This window comes from Trichomycterus rosablanca, chromosome 1, assembly GCF_030014385.1.
Source record: "Trichomycterus rosablanca isolate fTriRos1 chromosome 1, fTriRos1.hap1, whole genome shotgun sequence".
Taxonomy (NCBI): domain Eukaryota; kingdom Metazoa; phylum Chordata; class Actinopteri; order Siluriformes; family Trichomycteridae; genus Trichomycterus; species Trichomycterus rosablanca.
In genome coordinates, this window is record NC_085988.1 from 69,457,204 (window position 1) to 69,477,241 (window position 20,038).

The following is a 20,038-nucleotide window of genomic DNA, read 5'->3' on the forward strand; positions in this document are numbered from 1 at the left end:
TATAACCATGTACAGCGGCTGCACCTTCAAGCCTCCATCTTACTCAAACACAGAGGAGGGAGCAACAGGGTGCGGGGGATGAGGTAATGCTTAAGGCGCATGCGTTAACATTAAGCGTTTATGGGTAATGTAGTGAATACAGAGGTTCAACGTGGGCATGGTTTACACCAAGCATCTTCTCTGACATGTTACCTAAAATCTCACACAGTTGAAGTTAAAATGTTACACGTAAAAGGTCCAGTCTTATGCAGAAGGTTGATCTCCCTCTCTGGTTAAATATTATGTTCTGTTGGTTTTCTAAGTGAAAATAAGTCAGCTTGGTGATATAATTTTTCAGTACACGTTTTATTTAATTTCTAGGTGCTCCACAACTTTTGCACACGTCAACTTTTATGTCCTATGTTTTTTAATATGATATATATATACGCATATATATATATATATATAACGCGTTAAAATTTTAATCGCGATTAAAAAAATTAATCAAGATTAAATTTTTTAATCTAACTATTTTTATTTGGCTGTTTGTGCCACATACATGTGTGTCTCTGTGGTAATTAACTGTATTTCAGATTAATTAGGATGTAAAGCGCATGAACTGTCCGATGATAAACTACTTTTAGCGGTTTTCACTTTTTTTACGTGTTGAAAAGATTAATGAAATCACGCAAGCTTTGTAACGAGTATTTCCATTGGCTGCTAGAGCTGTCCATCAAAACCGTGTAGCTCCGCCTCCTCCCCTTCGGTAAAAAGTGAAACTCTGTGTGATGTTTCATCTCTACAGTTTATTCAGGTTATTCAATCACATGGTTATAAACATGATTTATATTTGTGATGTTTGTAGTTGTTTAAAACACATTCGTTCTTTAATTTTGTTCTTTAATCTCAATTAAAATTTTTAATCGTGTGACAGCCCTAATATATATATATATATATATATATATATATATATATATATATATATATATATATATATATATATATTAGGGCTGTCGAAGTTAACGCGATAATAACGCATTAACGCAATCTCAATTTAACGCGATTAAGATAAATAGTGCCATTAACGCAAATTCTAGTTCATGTTGAGACTTGACTGGTAAAACAAACGTTTTAATGTCGGACATGTCACCGTTTTTCATTTGCGGTTTGTTAACAAAATGTAAAAGAGCGTCGTAGCATCTGCACTTGCATAATAAAGAAATAAATACACGCTATATTCACAAGTTGTCGGGAGCAGAACACTTTATTAACTTATTCTGTTACGGTAAAGAATACCGGACAGCTGAGTCAAGCACGTTGTCCATGAACTATGGAAGCCCCAAAGGGTCAAAACACACTCACTTCGTGTAGAAACGTCCATCAAACCATTGGATAGTATTACTACCTAGTATGTGAGTGAATAAAACTCCCTTACAGTTTTCTCTTGTCCCAGCAGTTTTTAACATAAGTACATTTAGCATAAAATGTGTTCACCATTTTAATTGTAACATTTCACTTAAAAATCCTTGTTTTCTATAACATTTACACAGATTTTTTTAATGCGATTAATCGCGATTAACTATATGAAATTCTGAGATTAATCGCGATTAAAAATTGTAATCGTTTGACAGCCCTAATATATATATATATATATATATATCAGTGGCGATATTCTCTAAGACTGCAAGGGAAGCTCAGCTTCCCCTAAAATGTCCAAAATTAAATGGTCAAATATGTACAGTTGTGTTAACATTTCATTGACTACAAATGCGTTAGAACACGTATATCTCGAAGACAAGTTCGTTCAGAATCAGCTAATTATCACAAATCGACTCGATTTTCTTAACCTAACTCATATATTCCCGTAGCGTCAATGCATTTGCCCGCAGAAGCTGAGCGTCTCTTCACTTCTATGGGACTGCGTTGAGGTTTTTTTTTTATGCTCCGAAACTCGCCGGTCATTGGATAAATGCTTCAATTTTGTCCCGCCCCTGGACGCTGAGCGTCTCTGGGGGTGAATGGAGCTGTGGGCGGGTGTGGACGCTGAGCTTCTGCAAGATGATTGGAGGATCAGTGGAAAGGCTGAATCGTGTATTTATTTAAAGTATCCTCCTGGCCACCCAAGAAGGATGGGCCCTGCTGAGTCTGGTTCCTCTCAAGGTTTCTTCCTGTAATTTTCAGGGAGTTTTTCCTTGCCACAGTCGCCCTCGGCTTGCTCAACAGGGGTTTTTTGTATCTGTTGGTCCTGGATTTTGTAAAGTTGCTTTGAGACAATGTCTATTGTAAAAAGCGCTATATAAATAAAGTTGACTTGACTTGACTTGACTTGAATCCCGTTTTGATTGACAGCTAGTTTGAGCGCTACACCGTCACTTCTCAAACTCAAACTCAAAAGAAGCTTTATTGGCATGACAAATAGGGACATTCGTATTGCCAAAGCAATACACTTCATTAGTCACTTAATCACTGGGAGCTTCAGTCCCATCGCGGATTTTGCGAGTGAAGTCGAAAGACAAACTGCAACCCATTTCAGGCCATTTTCTTGTAAAAGGAACAGAGGGCAGAATTTATGTGTAAATAAATTGACAAATTTTATGATGTAAGCCGACAATGAGCTTCCCCTCTTTGAAAGACCAGCAGCCGCCACTGATATATATATATACAGTATATATATATAAAGGTCACCACATGGATTTAACTAAGCAAATAGGTAAGAGCCTCCCATTGGGTAATTACTGCATGGGTGATTATGTTTCAGCTGGCAACAAGTTATTTAACCCTAACTGATGTAGTGAGTAGCTTCTCATTTGTTAAACAACCATGTCGAAAGACACATCCTGTGGTCGTGGAAAATGTTAATCTGTTTCAGAAGGGTCAAATTATTGGCACGCATCAAGCAGAGAAAACATCTAAGGAGATTGCTGAAACTACTAAAATCAGGTTAAGAACTGTCCAACGCATTATTAAAAAGTGGAAGGACAGTGGGGAAACATCATCTTCAAGGAAAGAAAAAAAAAATCTTGAATGATCATGATCGGCGATCACTTAAACATTTGGTAAAATCAAATGGTAGAAAAACTACAGTAGAACTCAGGGATATGTTTAATAGTGAAAGTAAGAGCATTTCCACATGCACAATGCGAAGGGAACTCAAGGGATTGGCTTGAAATGGCTTCAATTTGCTAGGGAGCATAAAGATTGGACTCTGGAGCAATAGAAGAAGGTCATGTGGTCTGATGAGTCCAGATTTACCCTGTTTCAGAGTGATGGGCACATCAGGGTAAGAAGAGAGGTGGCTGAAGTGCCACCACAGAGTCCAGACCTGAACCTCATTGAGAATCTTTGGGATGTGCTGGAGAAGACTTTGCGCAGTGGTCCAAATCTCCCATCATCAATACAAGATCTTGGGGAAAAATGAATGCAACTCTGGACAGAAATAAATGTTGTGACATTGCAGAAGCTTGTGGAAACGTTGCCACAATCAAATCTAAGGGCGGTCCAACAAAATATTAGAGTGTGTGACCTTTTTTTTGGCCAGGCAGTGCATATATACCCAAACACTGCCACATCACCCCATTGCTGCGTTCTCTTCACTGGTTTCTTGTAGCTGCACACATTCAGTTTAAAACACTGATGCTCGCCTACAAAGCCAAAAATGGACCAGCCCCAAGCTACCTTCGAGGTCTAATCAAACCCCATGCTGTACCGCGCAACCTCCGATCCACTAGTCTCGCTTGACTTGATCCTCCACCCAGAACTCGAGGAAGACAAGCATCAAGGCTCTTCTCTGTACTTGCACCCAAATGGTGGAATGAACTTCCTCTGTCTGTCCGAACTTCCTCTGTCTGTCTGTCTGTCTGTCTCTTGCTGTCTTTAAAAAACAATTAAAAACTTACCTCTTTACTAAGCACTTAAGCTGACTTGTACTTACTTACTTACTTACTGACACATTCATTTCTTTTTCATAAAAAAAAAAAAAAAACACTTTGGTTCTAACAGGTTTTAGCAGATGTGTGTTCTTGGACTGTTGTTTACTTAAACTAGAGTAATGAAATGTTTACTATGGAAGCACTTCTGTAAGTCGCTCTGGATACGTGGTCTGCTAAATGCCGAAAATGTAAAATGTAATGTAAATATTTTTTTTAATGCATTAAAATTTTAATGCACATACAAAATAACAAAAACGTATTACATACAAACAAATACATCAGAACTCAAATCCAAACACTGATATGAAAACGCATGTAGACTTTTGACTTTAACTGCAGCTTCCATAAACACACATGTCTATCACTTTGTGCACAAGTCATGGCCAAAAACATTTAAAATTAATTAATGATTCTTTAAGAATTAATAAGTGATTCTTTAAATCTCACTAAAGTAATGTTATTTAGCTTCCAGAACAACAATCTCTTCTGGGTATTTTTTTTAGAAAAACAATTTATTGTGCATTCCAGTCAAACATAAATGTCATTTGACGAAAAAAAGCCAACCCAATATTTTTACATTGCAATATACACACAAGCGGCACGGTGGCTCAGTGGGTAGCACTGTCGCCTTAAAGCAAGAAGGTCCTGGGTTTGATCCCCAGGTGGGGTGGTCTGGGTCCTTTCTGTGTGGAGTTTGCATGTTCTTCCCCTGTCTGCGTGGGTTTACTCTGGGAGCTCCGGTTTCCTCCCACAGTCCAAGACATGCAAGTGAGGTGAATTGGAGACACTAAAATGTCCATGACTGTGTTCGATGTAACCTCGTGAACTGATTAACCTTGTGTGTAATGAGTAACTACTGTTCCTGTCATGAATGTAACCAAAGTGTAAAACATGACGTTAAAATCCTAATAAACAAACAAACAATATACACACAACTGTCCTTAAGTAGTCTACAACTTTAAATGTTTTATAAAGTCTGGTGTGGTAACCAGTATTGATTATCTTTTCTTGACCAGTGATCAGTGACCAGTGATCACATTATATTTACCAGCATTATAACCAAACAGTGTATTAACACCCAGTTATCAAGCAAAATATCAACGATACAAACTTTAAACTGTGAGAACAGTAATAAAATATTACAGCATGTCAGGGGTTGTTGGTGCTTCAGGTTTGTAACAGTAGGTGGAGACAGAGTCAAACAATGTGATGGTTTATTTACATAGCTGACACTTTTATCCAAAAAATCACGGAATTGTGACCACAACCAATTAAGGGTTAAGGGTCTTGTTGAAGGCCCAACAGTGGCAAATCTTATGGGACAGTGGTAGCCTAGTGGGTAGAGCTTTGGGCTATCAATCGGAAGATTGGTGGTTCAAATCCAGGCTCTGCTATGCAGCCACTGTTGGGTCCTTGAGCAAGGCCCTTAACCCTGTCTGCCATCAGGGGTGCCGTACGATGGCTGGGATATGCGAAAAAAGAATTTCATTGTAATGTACATCTGTAAATGTATAGATGACAAATAAAGTATATCTTCTATCTTCTTAAGAATAAAGCTTAAGAATAAAGCTACCATCCACCACTATGCTAAGTATTTATAGTAAATAAGATTTTTTTGTCGTTAAAGCAGCGTTTGTTTACTGGAAAATTCACACAACTCTTTTGAGACTTTGAAAAAAATTAAAATAGAAACGTTTTCCTTAATAGTCTCAGACTTCGGGCCTTCATTATATGTACTCTGAATTCCATGAAGTCAGCCTTCTCTTTTTTTCTATTTTATTTATGCATTTTCTCCCCAATTTAGCGTAGTCAATTTGTCTTCCACTGCTGGGGGATCCCCAGTTGCAGTCGAGGTGGGTAAATTGCTGGAACTCTTTTTCACCTATGCACTCTCTATCTGCCAGTCAGGGTCCTTACATAGTCCGGTCATCCCGCCCTAGCAGAGTCGTGTCTGCTGCAGGCACTGCCAATTATGCCCGCTAGAGTTCAGAATCTCGGTGCTAGCCTTTTTTTTTATTATTATTATTTTTGCTCATACACAACATCATAAGGTGGCTGAATGGGCCAGGGGTGGGGTACTGCACAAGTCCCCCAAGTATTAGTAAGCTTGTTGATGCAGCATTTGCTGTTGTTATATTGATTTACCAAAGAAAGAGGAGATGCCATCCCTGTCATCTAGAGCTAATTATGCTTCCTTTAACTCCCAGACGGAGTTAAGCAGCACAGAGTCTGAAATGTTTTGCAGCTACGAATAATACAAAAAAATACTTTAGTGAATTCATGGTTTCCAGTGCCAATTTGTAGAATCCTTACTCTTGTGCATCCAATAAAGTACAATTTTCGGCTATGTCTAATGCCATCTCTTTCAGAATCACATTTCTGTCTGCAGTGCGTAGGAGAGACCTAAGATTAGACCAAAAAAACTTCTGCTTGTGATTATCCTTTGGCCACTCTAGGTATGTTTGTTGCTTTAGCAAGCTTCTAAGCTTTAAGAACTTCTTGGGCAGGGAGTCATTTGGAATGGGCTCCAACAGGATAAAAACCAGCGAGTCATCCTTTACACTGATAGCTCTGTGCTGAGCAAAGAAAAGCTCATAGGTACACCAGTCACTCTGTACAAAGTTATTTGACAGGACAAAAATGGTTTTGTAGCTGCTTTCAACACACTGAATAATATTGTCCACAATCCACTGACCAGGTACGAAATCTCGCTCATGGATGCAGATCGACAACCCTTCGCTCTCTAAAGTTGGAACTAGCTGAGAGCTCACCCAATCTGAGTCATTTTGGCTGTAGGAAATAAAAGCATGGTAATTAAACGTGTTGCTCATCAGTTTGGCTGCCCGCTTGCAACTCCGCCTTTTGACCCTTAGCCATACCCAGAGCATTTTAGTGTACCAAATGCCATCACAGGCATAGAAAGTTATGCCAAATGCACCTATGATGACAATGATTACTGGCAAAGCAACTGCTGCTTGGAGTCCTGGTCGGCAGGAAAACTTTGCCGGCTTGTACATCTTTAAGTACTTTCCAGCTTGTGATGGCGGAGAACTGCAGGTGTAATCTGTTGGCCAGTCAGGAAGAAGAACTTTATTCAGTGTGGTCACAAACCAAAAGGAGTCACAATCACAGACAAATGGATTATTCCCTGCTTTCAAAGTCTCCAGGCCAGACAGGCCGTCTAGCTCATCCTGGCTGATGGAGGTGATTGCATTCTGATCAACGTAGAGGGTTTGCAATGCAGGTAAATGAAGATCATAGGGTATGAAATGTATGCTGTTAAAGCTTAAATACAGATGTGTTAGTTTCGGGAACTGTAAAAGAACATCTTGAGTGACAGCACTGATGCCAGTTTTTGAAAGGTCAATCTTTTGGAAATGACGAGACAGGTATTGAAACACAGAATTGCCCAGGTTGTTGTGGCTAAGATTCAGTTCAGTAAGATGAGAAGGCCAGTAGCATGGCTCCCCAATTTGGATAGAATTGAAGCTTAAGTCCAGGGAAGTCAAGACCTTCATTTCATGGGTCTTCTTGGAAATATACGCCAGGTTATAAAAACGGTTTTTGCTTAGCGAAAGCTGTGTCAAAGTAGGAAACACGCCTTCATATGAGCATTTAAACCACCAGAAGCCAGTATCATCCAAAAGGTTGTTTGACAGGTCCAAAATTTGCAATGATGGAATAACTGAAATTAGATTGCATGGAAGAATGTTCATCCCACTGCCAGAGAACTTCATATAAGTAAGTTGAGAAATCAAGTCCATGCTCATGTTGACTTTGGGGTATTGGTATTGATAGTGGTTCACGCCATCAAAAACAACTGCTCGTATATTGGATGTATGTTTCTGACTGGGAAACTGAAACCCATAGGGAGTATCTTCATTGTATGTTATATTAAAGAATGCAATTTCCTCAACTGATGATTCCCAGATATTTAGCATTAGTTTGATCATGACTGAGCTGTTTATCCAAGTGTCCACAATGCTTAAATTAGTTAAGACCCGTAGTTGCTTAAGGCTCTCAAATGGATCACCTGAGATGGCACACTGATTTGGAAAGAGCTTGATGAGTCTGATTTTCTTTGTATCAGTTTGGTCAAGGTCTATCATCATGCTGTTGAAAATATTAAATTCAGTGCAAAATGTTACTCTCAGAGTCACCTCTTGTAATGATTTAAGTTGAGCAAAGGAACCATTTTCATAATTCTGTAACTCAGAACCAGCTCCAAAACTGAATTGTCTTAAATGTGTATTTTGAAGAGGTGCCAAATCATTAGCACTAACTGAATCTGCTTTTGTACTACCTATTGCAAATACAGTCAGATATGTAAAGTTACTGAAAAAGGCTGGAAGTTTATAGCTGGTATACTGATTTCCAGTGAGGTCAAGGATCCTCAATTGTGGCAAAGGCAAGTATGGTATATTGATGAGAGGGTTGTTGGAGATGTTCAGGACCTTGAGTTGTCTGTTATTAGAAAAGGCATCAGATGAGATGAACTGAAGACCACAGTGGCTGATTTTAAAGAAACACAACTTGGTTAGCCTGTACAGGTCCCCATGGATGAGACTGGAAATATTGTTTTGAGACACGTCCAAGTTTTCAGTGTCAACAGGTAAGTCTGTCGGTATCCTGGTCAAGTTGCGGTTGGACAGGTTCTTCGAATTTTCTTTCAATGATGAACAAAGTTGAATGTTTTTGTCCTCATTTTTCAGAGCAGTGGATCCAACCAGAAGAAATAACAGAAATGGAACAGCAATGGTCCATACAGTTGTTGGCATTCTGTAAAAAAGGATATACAAATTATATTCTTTTATTAAATAGTTAAGTACCAGTTTACACTAAAGGTTGTTGTTTGTTGTTTTTCAGTTACCCAGTTAATGTGACATTCAAAGTTTGCCAGGGCAGAAGTGGCTCATTGATTAAGCTAGAATGATAATCAGAAGGGGGCGGCACGGTGGCTCAGTGGGTAGCACTGTCGCCTCACAGCAAGAAGGTCCTAGGTTTGATCCCCAGGCGGGGCGCTCCAGGTCCTTTCTGTGCGGAGTTTGCATGTTCTCCCCGTGTCTGCGTGTGTTTCCTCCGGGTCCAAAAACATGCAGTCAAGGTTAATTGGAGACACTGAACTGCCCTAGGTGAATATGTGTGTGTGTATGTGTGTCTGCCCTGTGATGGACTGGCGCCCCGTCCAGGATGTTACTGTGTGCCTTGCACCAATTGAAAAGCTGGGATAGGCTCCAGCACTTGGATAAGTGGTTAGAAAAGTGAGTGAGTGAGTCAGTGAGTGATAATCAGAAGGTCCAACACTGCCATACCTGTCACTGTTAGAATAGGACCCTCAACCCCTAGCAATTTGATTGTAGCCTGTGTCAGTTCTTATTCACTTTAAATAAAAGCATCTGCTAAACACCTCAGTGCAGCTTTAATGTATTTTATCACTAGCATTTAAGGTAAAAGAAACGTTAATGCTTCCTGTTTTCAAAATAATCATAGCATATTCATTTTTACTGACTGTAAGAAAAATTTTATATTATAACACTGTAAAACCATCGTCATATACAATAGTAGGCATGTACCATCTTGTCTGTCTTGATTTTTAAACAAACATAAAGCAATTAATAATAACACATTCAGACAAAGGCTGAAAAGGGCATTAATAAACCATGCATCAGTTTATTTTTTTTCTTTTATCAATTTTACTAATCAGTATATTAAGTATTTAGCAATAAATCACTGAATATTGAATATTTTTAAGTCAGTTTATATAGTCAATAATTGTTATTATACTGTACAATATTATCACTGGGAGCTGGGATTTCAAATACATCGTATCGAATCTCAGCTCTGCCATCCGACTGGGCTGGGTGGCCACATCAGCAATGATTGGCTGTTGTTCATAGGGTTGGTCAGCCGGACCAAAGTTCCTCATAACTGGTGCAATTACGACCTCTGCTGGCTGATTGATGGCGCCTGCACAGAGTTGAGGAATATTGCTGATCAGGGTGTGGCTCTCCATGCACAAGGCTGAACCGCATATGAACTCGCCTCGTGCAGGTGAAAAGATGCAGTCGGTACTGATCACGTGTCGGAGGGGGCGTGTGTTAGTAGCAAAGCTCCTCAGTCAGCAGTGGAGGGTTGTATCGGTAGAGGTGAAGCGTAATGCAATCAGGGTAATTGGATACGACTAGATTAGGGGAGAAAATTGGATGGAAAATTCGGAGAAAAAGAGGAAAAAAAACAAGTTTATATTAAATGGGAGCTAGCTGGTAATTGTAGTGTAAAGCTGCCATATATGAATAACAGTATGCTAAATAAATGTGTTTTGTTTTGCTTCATTACAATTTTAAAGGTTTCACATTTAGAGCACATTTAGAACTGTGAGGTTGTTGGGGGTTTGTTTTAACATTAAGAAAATAAATGAATCCAGCGCCGAGATTCTGAACACCCCGGTCGGCTGCGCACCACCTAGCAGGCACGATTGGCAGTGCCTGCAGCAGACACAAATTGGCCGCCGTGTCTGCTGGGTGGGGTATGACCAGACTAAGTGGGTGGGGTCTTCAAAAACCTTGTTCAACGGATAGTCGCCTGTGCTTCAGGGGGCACGTGAGCAGCAATATACCCTGCTCGAACGCAATCAGGGATCCACAGCAGCGGAACACAAATTGACTACGCTAAATCAGGAGAAAAATGCATTAATAAAATTGAAAAAAATAAGAAAATAAAAGAATCAAGAAGCTTGTAAATTTTTACCAGTTACTCTATCAGTTAACCCTATCACCTAAATATTTTAATAAAACTTCTTGAAAAGCATGTTTATTCTGCACCATTTAACAGCAAACCTTAAATAATCATGCTTATTACATGGAAAAAACTCAGTGGACAGACTCAGTGAAAACTCGTGTGAAATTGTCATCTTGTGATCTTAAGATTTTAAGATCTTATTATTCACATTCAAAGCTCTACATGGTCTAGCACCCTCTTACATCTCTGATTTACTCCAAGTCTACAATCCCAACCGCACTCTTAGGTCTTCCTCAGCCTTCCAGCTTTCTATTCCTTCTGTCCGCCTGTCGACTATGGGCGCGAGGGCTTTTAGCCACTCTGCTTATTCTCTCTGGAACACCCTCCCAATCCATATCCATACTGTCGATTGTTTTTCTACTTTTAAATCCCAACTTAAAACTCATCTCTTCAAGCTACACTACTACTAATCTTTCGAACTTGATTGGTACTACTACCCCAATATTTGTTTAACAGTGATTACATTTCACTGTTTAGAGATTGTATTGATTTTACTGTATTCATCTTTATTGATTTTTCTATTAGATTTTAATGGTTTATTGATGTCTGTTACTTTCTTGCTTTTGTAATGTGAGTGTTTTGAAAGGCGCCATAAAAAAAATTGATTATTATTATTATTAGGTAGAAAATGCTACACAATCAATGGACAGTAATGGTCATCCACTGCCTGATTTATCAATCACCGACTCAGAGAACCTCATCACTCAGACATAAACATGACATATTTATATGTAACTGCCAGAATTATGCAAAACCTAAAAGTATTATTGATTAGTGGTTATTAAAAATGTTAAGAGATGACTTGGGAGAATGCTGAATGTAGACCAGATGTTTAATATAGTGCATGATGAAGGCTGCACCATAAATGATGTGACTACAAGATTAGACCACTAGTTATTGACATGACTAGTTCTTGGCTTAGTTACTATGACTAATGCACAGGTACTAATCAGTGACTTAATAAACAAAAACGGTCAATTTCCTGTATTAAATAACAAGCAGTAGATAGTTGGTGAGTATAAAACTATTAGATAATAAGAGTGTAATTCCAGTGTAATTAATAGTTGTCTAATATATTGTCATAATGTATCATAATATATCAATCATATATATGAAATATGTTATTAAAAGTCTAACAAATTAGTAATATGCAAAACCAGAAGGTTTATATAATAAACTACATGTATAGATCAATTTACTAACTGAGTAAAGTATGTTTTTATATTAAAAACATCTAAAATTTTAATTTAATCTTTGACATTTAATTAATACTTACTTGATCTTTGTTAAGCCCAACAGATAAAGATGAAATGTTGTGTTGGTGTCCTCTCACATGTCCTTATTGTTAATGCAATTTCCTTTTATATGAGTGGGTGTAAAGGTTTATAAAGCAGTAAATAATAAAATCGGGAAGTAAGTACTTGTCAGTTATACACACGTGATTGTCTTCAGTTAAACTAATCCAACAAATCTGCAGTATAGATGAGGAATTTTTTGTTAATAAGAGTCACATTTTTAGAATAAGCTACATAAATGAAATGTATGACAGTAAATAGTTATTTTTTGAAAAAGGTTTTTCTTTAGGCCAAAATCCCAGAATGCAGCTTTCAGTTTCATTCTGAATGGTGGTGGTCAGTATTGTAGAAATCAGAAACAAATATCCCACAAAATTTGTTCAACTACATTAGTTTTATTACTGATTTATTCGTTCATCTTTAGTAGTGTGTAATTCTGATCAGGGTCTAAGTGTTCAAAGTCTACCTAAAACTGACAGAGTTTCAAAGTCTACCTATTCCATTCCATTCCATCCCAGGGCCTCATATGCTTACCCATTTGCCTACTCATTCACATGTAGGGACACGTTGTGTCAGACAATCTACATACTGCATTTATTTGGAAGATGGAAGGAAACCAGAGTACTGTAGGTAAAGGGGAAAAAAACACATAAACATGGATAAAACAAGCCAACTTCTTGCAGACAGAGAACAAAGGTGAGGTTTAAAGTCATAACTTCAGGCTCTGACACTGTGTGGTTGCTGTGTGGTTGCCACACTACTTGCTGCATCATTTTACTGATGCATTGGTAATTTAAGATAAATGATGTCACAATAAAGACTCAAACAAACAATAATGTTAATGTTGTGATTGATGGTGAAAATTATGTTTCACATTCATATGTTTTATAAGTTGTGCATAAATTGTGTGACTATTGTAAGATTTCATTTCTAGACCTGTTTACTAATTTTAGATAAAAAGCATCTCACTGCACTTACATTGCCAGTCTTTTTTGAATGCTTGTTTCAAAAGTATAAAATGAAATGAAGAAGCTGATTTGTATTCACATTAATAAAGTTTTTTTATTTTGTTTAATTATTTCTGATTGGATAGTGGGGTGGCACAATGGTGTAGTGATCAGAGCTGTATCATTAGGGTCTGAGTTTGATTCATTCTGTGTAGATGGTGAAATCCTTTAATTCCATATGCAATCATGTATTGAGTAGAATTGTTCTTAAATTTCTGGACTATTTGCTCATTTCGTTTTTACAAACCTCAACCCATTTTGTTCGTAATCAACAAACATTACTTTCATTAATGTCCATTTACAGTTTTTCTCAGTCGATTTGGTTCATTTCTCAAATCAGAATTGAAATTCTCAAAACTGTTCATTCAATCTCCACATCTCCTTGTCACTTGTGCAGATCATAATAGCTTTTCTCATTGTGTTTCACATTTTGCAAATGCTTTTGTACATTCATGCAAATGGTCATGTACAATTGTCTGCTGTTTTTTGCATTATCAATTGCTTATGTCATGTTTATCAAAATGTGTTCTACTGATTGTCTGTTGAATTGTCTTACCCTCCAAAACATTTAGGCTTTGGGTCATTGCCTAGGTCATTACATGCAAAAGTGCTGAACATGTTGTCATAATCTCTCAGGCATAATTTGTACATTTCTATGAAACTTTTTTGGTAAATTTTGGTAATTTATTATAAATTGATTAAATTGTTCTCAGGTGAATCTTGGCTTTCAGTTAAGAAGGGGAATTTGTGAAGGTTTAGATCAACCAATGGTCAAACAGCTCTCAACCATAGGTCAGAGGTACATCTCATGAACCTTCAATTGACAAACATATATAGACACAAAACATTGCAATGTCACAAAGTCTCACAATGAAAAGACAAGGCCGTGTACAGGGTGAACAGCCAATGAGGGGACAAAACAGAGGAAGAGGTAGGAGAGTCCATGCCACTCTAACACCATCAGGCAATGGTTTGCCATTCATTATAGAATGCTGATGGAATTCCTCCCACCCTACTCCCCATTCCTGAACCCAATTGAGGAGTTCTTCTCAGCCTGGAGATGGAAGGTGTACGATCACCAGCCGCACACCCAGATGAACCTGCTGACTGCCATGGATGCGGCTTGTGAGGATATCACAGCAGATGCCTGCAGAGGCTGGATTAGGCACTCCAGGAGATTCTTTCCACGCTGCATTGCAAGGGAAGATATCCAGTGTGACGTGGATGAAAACATGTGGCCCAACAGAGAGGAGCGTCAGGATGTATAGAAAAGAAAGCACTATAATTCCTTAAGTTGTTGTCTCAGGTTGTTTTAAATGTTTAGAGTAAGTTTCTAATTTTGTAGTTTTTTCTTTGTGTTATAGAGTGCTGCCAAACAGTTGTCTGTCTTTCCTGAATTTCTATCTGATTTTTTTGTCAACAAATTGCAGTGCGAACAATACAGTAAAAGAATATTACTGTATACATTTTATTCCAGTCCAATTTCTTGCTGTCAGTCTCCCACATACAGTCATGTGTAACTTTGTGTTCTGTGTAAGTTTGTATTTTGTGTGTAACACATACTGTTTCAATTGATATGCCACAGAATGTGCAGCGTTCTTGTAATCAAAAGCTTAGCTAGTTTCCATCAGAATATACTTACAGTGTACACTGTTGCACTGACAACATGAGTAAGTATTTTGACTGTCTTGTTCATAGGCAATGACACACAGACTAGACATTCTGATGGCACTGACAAGTTGATTGACATAAATATTTGCTTTTGAGGCAAAAACAAAGAATTGTGAGCGAGGTACGTGCTTTTGCAGGTATTTCATTGAGTTTTGCTGTTTGCACTAACTGTTTTGAGAAATGCACTTGTTGTGATGCCAATGTAAATCATGATGTGAGAAATGTACCAAATCGACTGAGAAAAACTGTAATACCCAGTCATGATCGCATAAAGTTTCCAAAACTTTATTAATTCCACAATCTTCCACTTTCTAAATTGCCCCGTTCTGATGTTTTCAAAATGTGTTTCAGGTATCAATTTAGGCAGACAGACACTGATAGATGGATGGATAGATAGACAGACGGATAGACAGATAGATACATAGATAGATAGACAGATAGATACATAGAAAGATAGATAGATAGATAGATAGATAGATAGATAGATAGATAGATAGATAGATAGATAGACAGACGGACGGACGGACGGACAGACAGACAGAAAGACAGATAGATAGACAGACACTGATAGATGGATGGATGGATAGATAGATAGATAGATAGATAGATAGATAGATAGATAGATAGATAGATGGATAGATGGATAGATGGATAGATAGATAGATAGATAGATAGATAGATAGATAGATAGATAGATAGACACTGATAGATGGATGGATAGATAGATAGATAGATAGATAGATAGATAGATAGATAGATAGATAGATATATAGATAGATAGATAGATAGATAGATAGATAGATAGACAGACACTGATGGATGGATAGATAGATAGATAGATAGATAGATAGATAGATAGATAGATAGATAGATAGATAGACAGACAGACACTGATAGATGGATGGATGGATAGATAGATAGACAGACGGATAGATAGATAGATAGACAGACAGACACTGATGGATGGATAGATAGACAGACACTGATGGATGGATAGATAGATAGATAGATAGATAGATAGATAGATAGATAGATAGATAGATAGATAGATAGATAGATAGATAGATAGACAGACACTGATAGATGGATGGATGGATAGATAGACAGACAGACGGATAGATAGATAGATAGACAGACAGACACTGATGGATGGATAGATAGACGGACAGACAGACAGACAGACAGACAGACGGACAGACAGATAGATAGATAGATAGATAGATAGATAGATAGATAGATTGATAGATAGATAGATAGATAGATAGATAGATAGATAGATAGATAGATAGATAGATAGATAGATAGATAGATACCTTCCAATGTAGCTAATTAATCAGGCAAAGAAAAGTGAGTAAAAATTGCAGTTGTTGCTGCCAGTTATTCGGTTTAGGGGGCAATTACTTTTTCACATGGGTGATACAGCATTTTGAATAAATCTTTATCTTTAATAAATAAAATTATCATTTAAAAGTTGCCTTTTGTGTCTTAAAATAAAATATTAAACATTTAAATGTGACAAATGAGCAAAAATAGAAAGAAATTCGGTAAGGGCAAATACTTTTTTCACAGCACTGTAAATCATAGGACATCGTGGTTGTTATTGGTTTGGTATGCCATAAAAGGTTTTAAAACTATGACAGACTAACTATGACTATAAATGTGTTTAGTCACTATACCACCGAATTACAGCATGGATTTTGGGGAAATTGTTTTTACACTTGTGTAATGTCAGCATGAAGTTCTGCAAAATGCTTGAGGCAAATAAAACTCACAAATTGCATTAATTCATGTTTAAAATTTAAGTATCTAACATTGTGGATCTTGAGATTACCCAGTTAATAACTCATAAATGTAAATAACCAAGAACGTGTAAAAAAGTGCAGACACAGACCTACTAGAATGTACATAATGAATAACGATAAAAGTACTTGAGGTGACAAACTTTCACTTCATCTTTTAAAATAAGCTCTAGTGCAAAACGAAAGATAAAAATAAAAACATGTTTTTGTGAATTACCACATTAGGGGAAATTTTACTTTTGCTTTAGGTGGCACAATTTAGCTTTTTACTTGCTGTTAAGATCACTGTCCTGTTGTAAAATTCATTTACCACTTAGTTTCCATAAAGCTGTCCTTACATGGTCACATTGTGATACATTTTCCATTGTTCCAAATTCCTCACTTTAAAGAAAATGACGTATAAGATGGTTTAATGAGTCCTACAGCATTAGAAAGTATTTTCCAACCCATTTTAGACTGATATGTTTCAACACCTTAACAATTCTGGAATTTTCTTAAGCAGTTATTCCTTAAATTGTTGTTTCTCTAGAAATGTTAAACTGGTTGCTTGATGTTGAGAGAAAGGTTCAGTATACAGTAATTTTGATTTGTATTCATGAGGGCTGTCTGAAATCAAGTCTGTCTGTGAGCTGTTAAATATGCACCCAGGTGGGGCAACAACCTTTTCACAAGGGTGATGTGTGTTAATTAGATTTGTTTTGTTTTGTTTTACAAAATGTGAGATGTTTTCACTCAGGTTTTCTTTGTGTGATATGATGCTTGGTTTAACGATCTAAAATTATTCACTGTGGCATTTATACAGTATGAAAAGACATCGAAGTGTGAGCAATTAGTTTTTCACAAGACTGTAGCTTAGATAAATTGGCCCCAGAGTTTTAACAAAAGACACAGGAGAGCTGATGTTTCCTAGATGGCAAGTAGGTAATAATGAAATAGGTAAATAACATGTTTACATACAGAAGAAATGTTTTGTGAACCTTGCAGATACACTTGTATTTCTGCATAAATTACTGTAGCCACCCAGAACTAGAGGAAGACAAGCATCAAGCCTCTTGTCTGTACTTGCACCCAAGTGGTGGAACGAGCTTCCCTTGTCTGTCGAACATCTGAATCTCTCGCTTCAAAAATGATTAAAAACCCACCTCTTTACTAAGCACTTAAGTTGACATGTACTTACCTACAAATGCTCTTATTCATTTCTTACAAAGCAGGTTTATATTCTTGGACTTAAGAGCTTCTGCTAAATGCTGAAAATGTAAATGAGCAAATGTTCATCAAGTCATAATAAAGAACATTTGGTTCAGTTATCACTCACAAACATTGTTACCCTTTTTTATTATACAAATTTAGGCTAAAATGTTAAGGTTTGTAACTAATGATTAACTTTGAGGTGTAAGTTCTGAAAGTGCACTGTCCTGTAAAACTGCACACTATCACATGTAAGCACTCCTGACAACTGGGGCACCAAATAAATGCTGATCTTTAACTCAGGCACCAATATAAATGTAGTATCCTCACATACCACCAGTGAGTGCAGGGTAAATTTTAAATTATTATTATTTTTATTATCTCAAAATTAGATATATTTTATTACAGTTACATGAAGTAAATATGAAATAGTAATAATTAAGCCTAATATCTATAGAACTTCTTTTTGACAATACAGAAATACACAACAGTAAAAAGCTGAAAAAAACATACATTATAACAGAATATCAGCAGAGCAAAAAAATCAACATGTTTTTTACTTGTAATCTTCTAGAACTTCATAAAATATGTGATGCCCTGTGAAAAGGTTCTCAAGATCTTTGCAGGAAAAAATGACAGATTCTTAACTGTACTGACAATGTGGATTATCCATGCTTTTAGGGTTTGTTCCCACCTCGCAGCCAATGTGCCCAGGTGTTGCTGGACCCCGCACCAGGATAAAGCAGTTAGTGGAAAAATCAATCAGTGAATAAATGAAAGACCAACCATCTCTTTATGCCCAACACACATTGAGTGTTTGATTACCAAAAAACATTTTTGTCTTATATGACCAAACAACACGGTTCTACACTATAAACATGCTACAATATTTTGCATAAATCTAACTGTGATTATTGGAGATTTTTGCCTCTCTAATCATGATCACTTAAGACAATTTACACATAGATCCTCTGTCAGGCTAAATCATTACAGCTGCATTTCTGTATTAAAACTAAATCATTGCCCTTAAAGTACAACCCCAAATCAGAAGAAGTTGGGACAGCATTTCATTGCAGACAGGATGAACCTGAGATATTTCATGTTTTGTCTGGTCAACTTCATTTCATTTATTAATAAACCTTCATTCCTGCATTTCAGGCCTGCAACACATTCCAAAAAAAGTTAGAGTAAAGCATTTACCACTTTGTAATGTTGCCATTCCTTTTCAACACATTTAAAAGACATTTTGGTACAGAGGACACAAGCGATTTAGTGTTTCAGGTTTAATTTTGTCCCATTCTTCCTGCAAACACGTCTTAAGATGTGCAACAGTACGGGGGCGTTGTTGTCACATTTTTTGTTTCCAAATTCTCCACACATTCTCTATTGGGGACAGGTCAGGACTGCAGGCAGGCCAGTCCAGTACCTGTACCCTCTTCTTCTGCAGCCATGCCTTTGTAATGTGTGCAGCATGTAGTTTTGCATTGTCTTCTTGAAAAAGGCATGGACGTCGCTGGAAAAGATGACGTCTTGAAGGCAGCATACGTTGCTCTAAGATCTCAATGTACTTTTCTGCATTAATGCTGCCATCACAGAAGTGTAAATGACCTTTGCCAAGGGCACTGACACTGCCCCATACCATGACAGACCCTGGCTTCTGGACTTGTTGCTGATAACAGACTGGATGGTCCTTTTTGCACATGGTGTCCATTTTTTCCAAAAAAAAAAAAGACCTGGAATGCTGATTCATCTGACCACAATACACGTTTCCATTGTGTGATGGTCCATCCTATATGCCTCAGAGCCCAGAGAAGTCGACACCACTTCTGGACATGGTTAACAAAAGGCTTCTTTTTTGCATTTTCCATACTGTCCCAACTTTTTCTGATTTGGGGTTGTACATACAGTGATTTTCTCATTTGTATAAAGCCACTATTCTATTTTCCAATATGAAAATAATAAGAATGTATATACGAAATGTATATTTCAAATATATTTTTTTAGATCTGGTAGCAGATGGCAAAAAAATATGGTGACAGTCCATTGCAGGACAGTACTCCCACCTTCATTCACTTACTCTCTCAGTTAATGTAGCCAATCACCTTCTGGAACTTCAGAAGGGGGAAGGGGACTGGAGTACCTGGAATAAAACCCACCTCGAACTCCTCTCAGACAGTAACGAGGATCGAACCCCATTGCTGTCTTGCACCGCTCTGAAAAGTGATTTACCCAGGATTGTCCGAAAGTTGCACTTGCGCCCCCTGTGGAAATCCGAAAAAGCGGCGCCTCAGTCGGCTTTCCGAAAATACCCGAGTCCGGAGTTCGGCACTGCCGGAAGATCCGGGTGCTGCTGATCTTCAACATAAACAGCA

At 37.5% G+C, this 20,038-nt stretch overlaps 1 protein-coding gene across 1 annotated transcript; it reads right to left on the bottom strand.

The window, feature by feature from the left end:
* Window positions 1-6,217: 6,217 nt before the first annotated feature.
* Window positions 6,218-8,686, bottom strand: LOC134324267 (toll-like receptor 1). Its single transcript, XM_063005994.1, has one exon. The coding sequence runs from the start codon at window positions 8,684-8,686 to the stop codon at window positions 6,218-6,220; it is 2,469 nt and encodes an 822-aa protein (XP_062862064.1).
* Window positions 8,687-20,038: the final 11,352 nt, after the last annotated feature.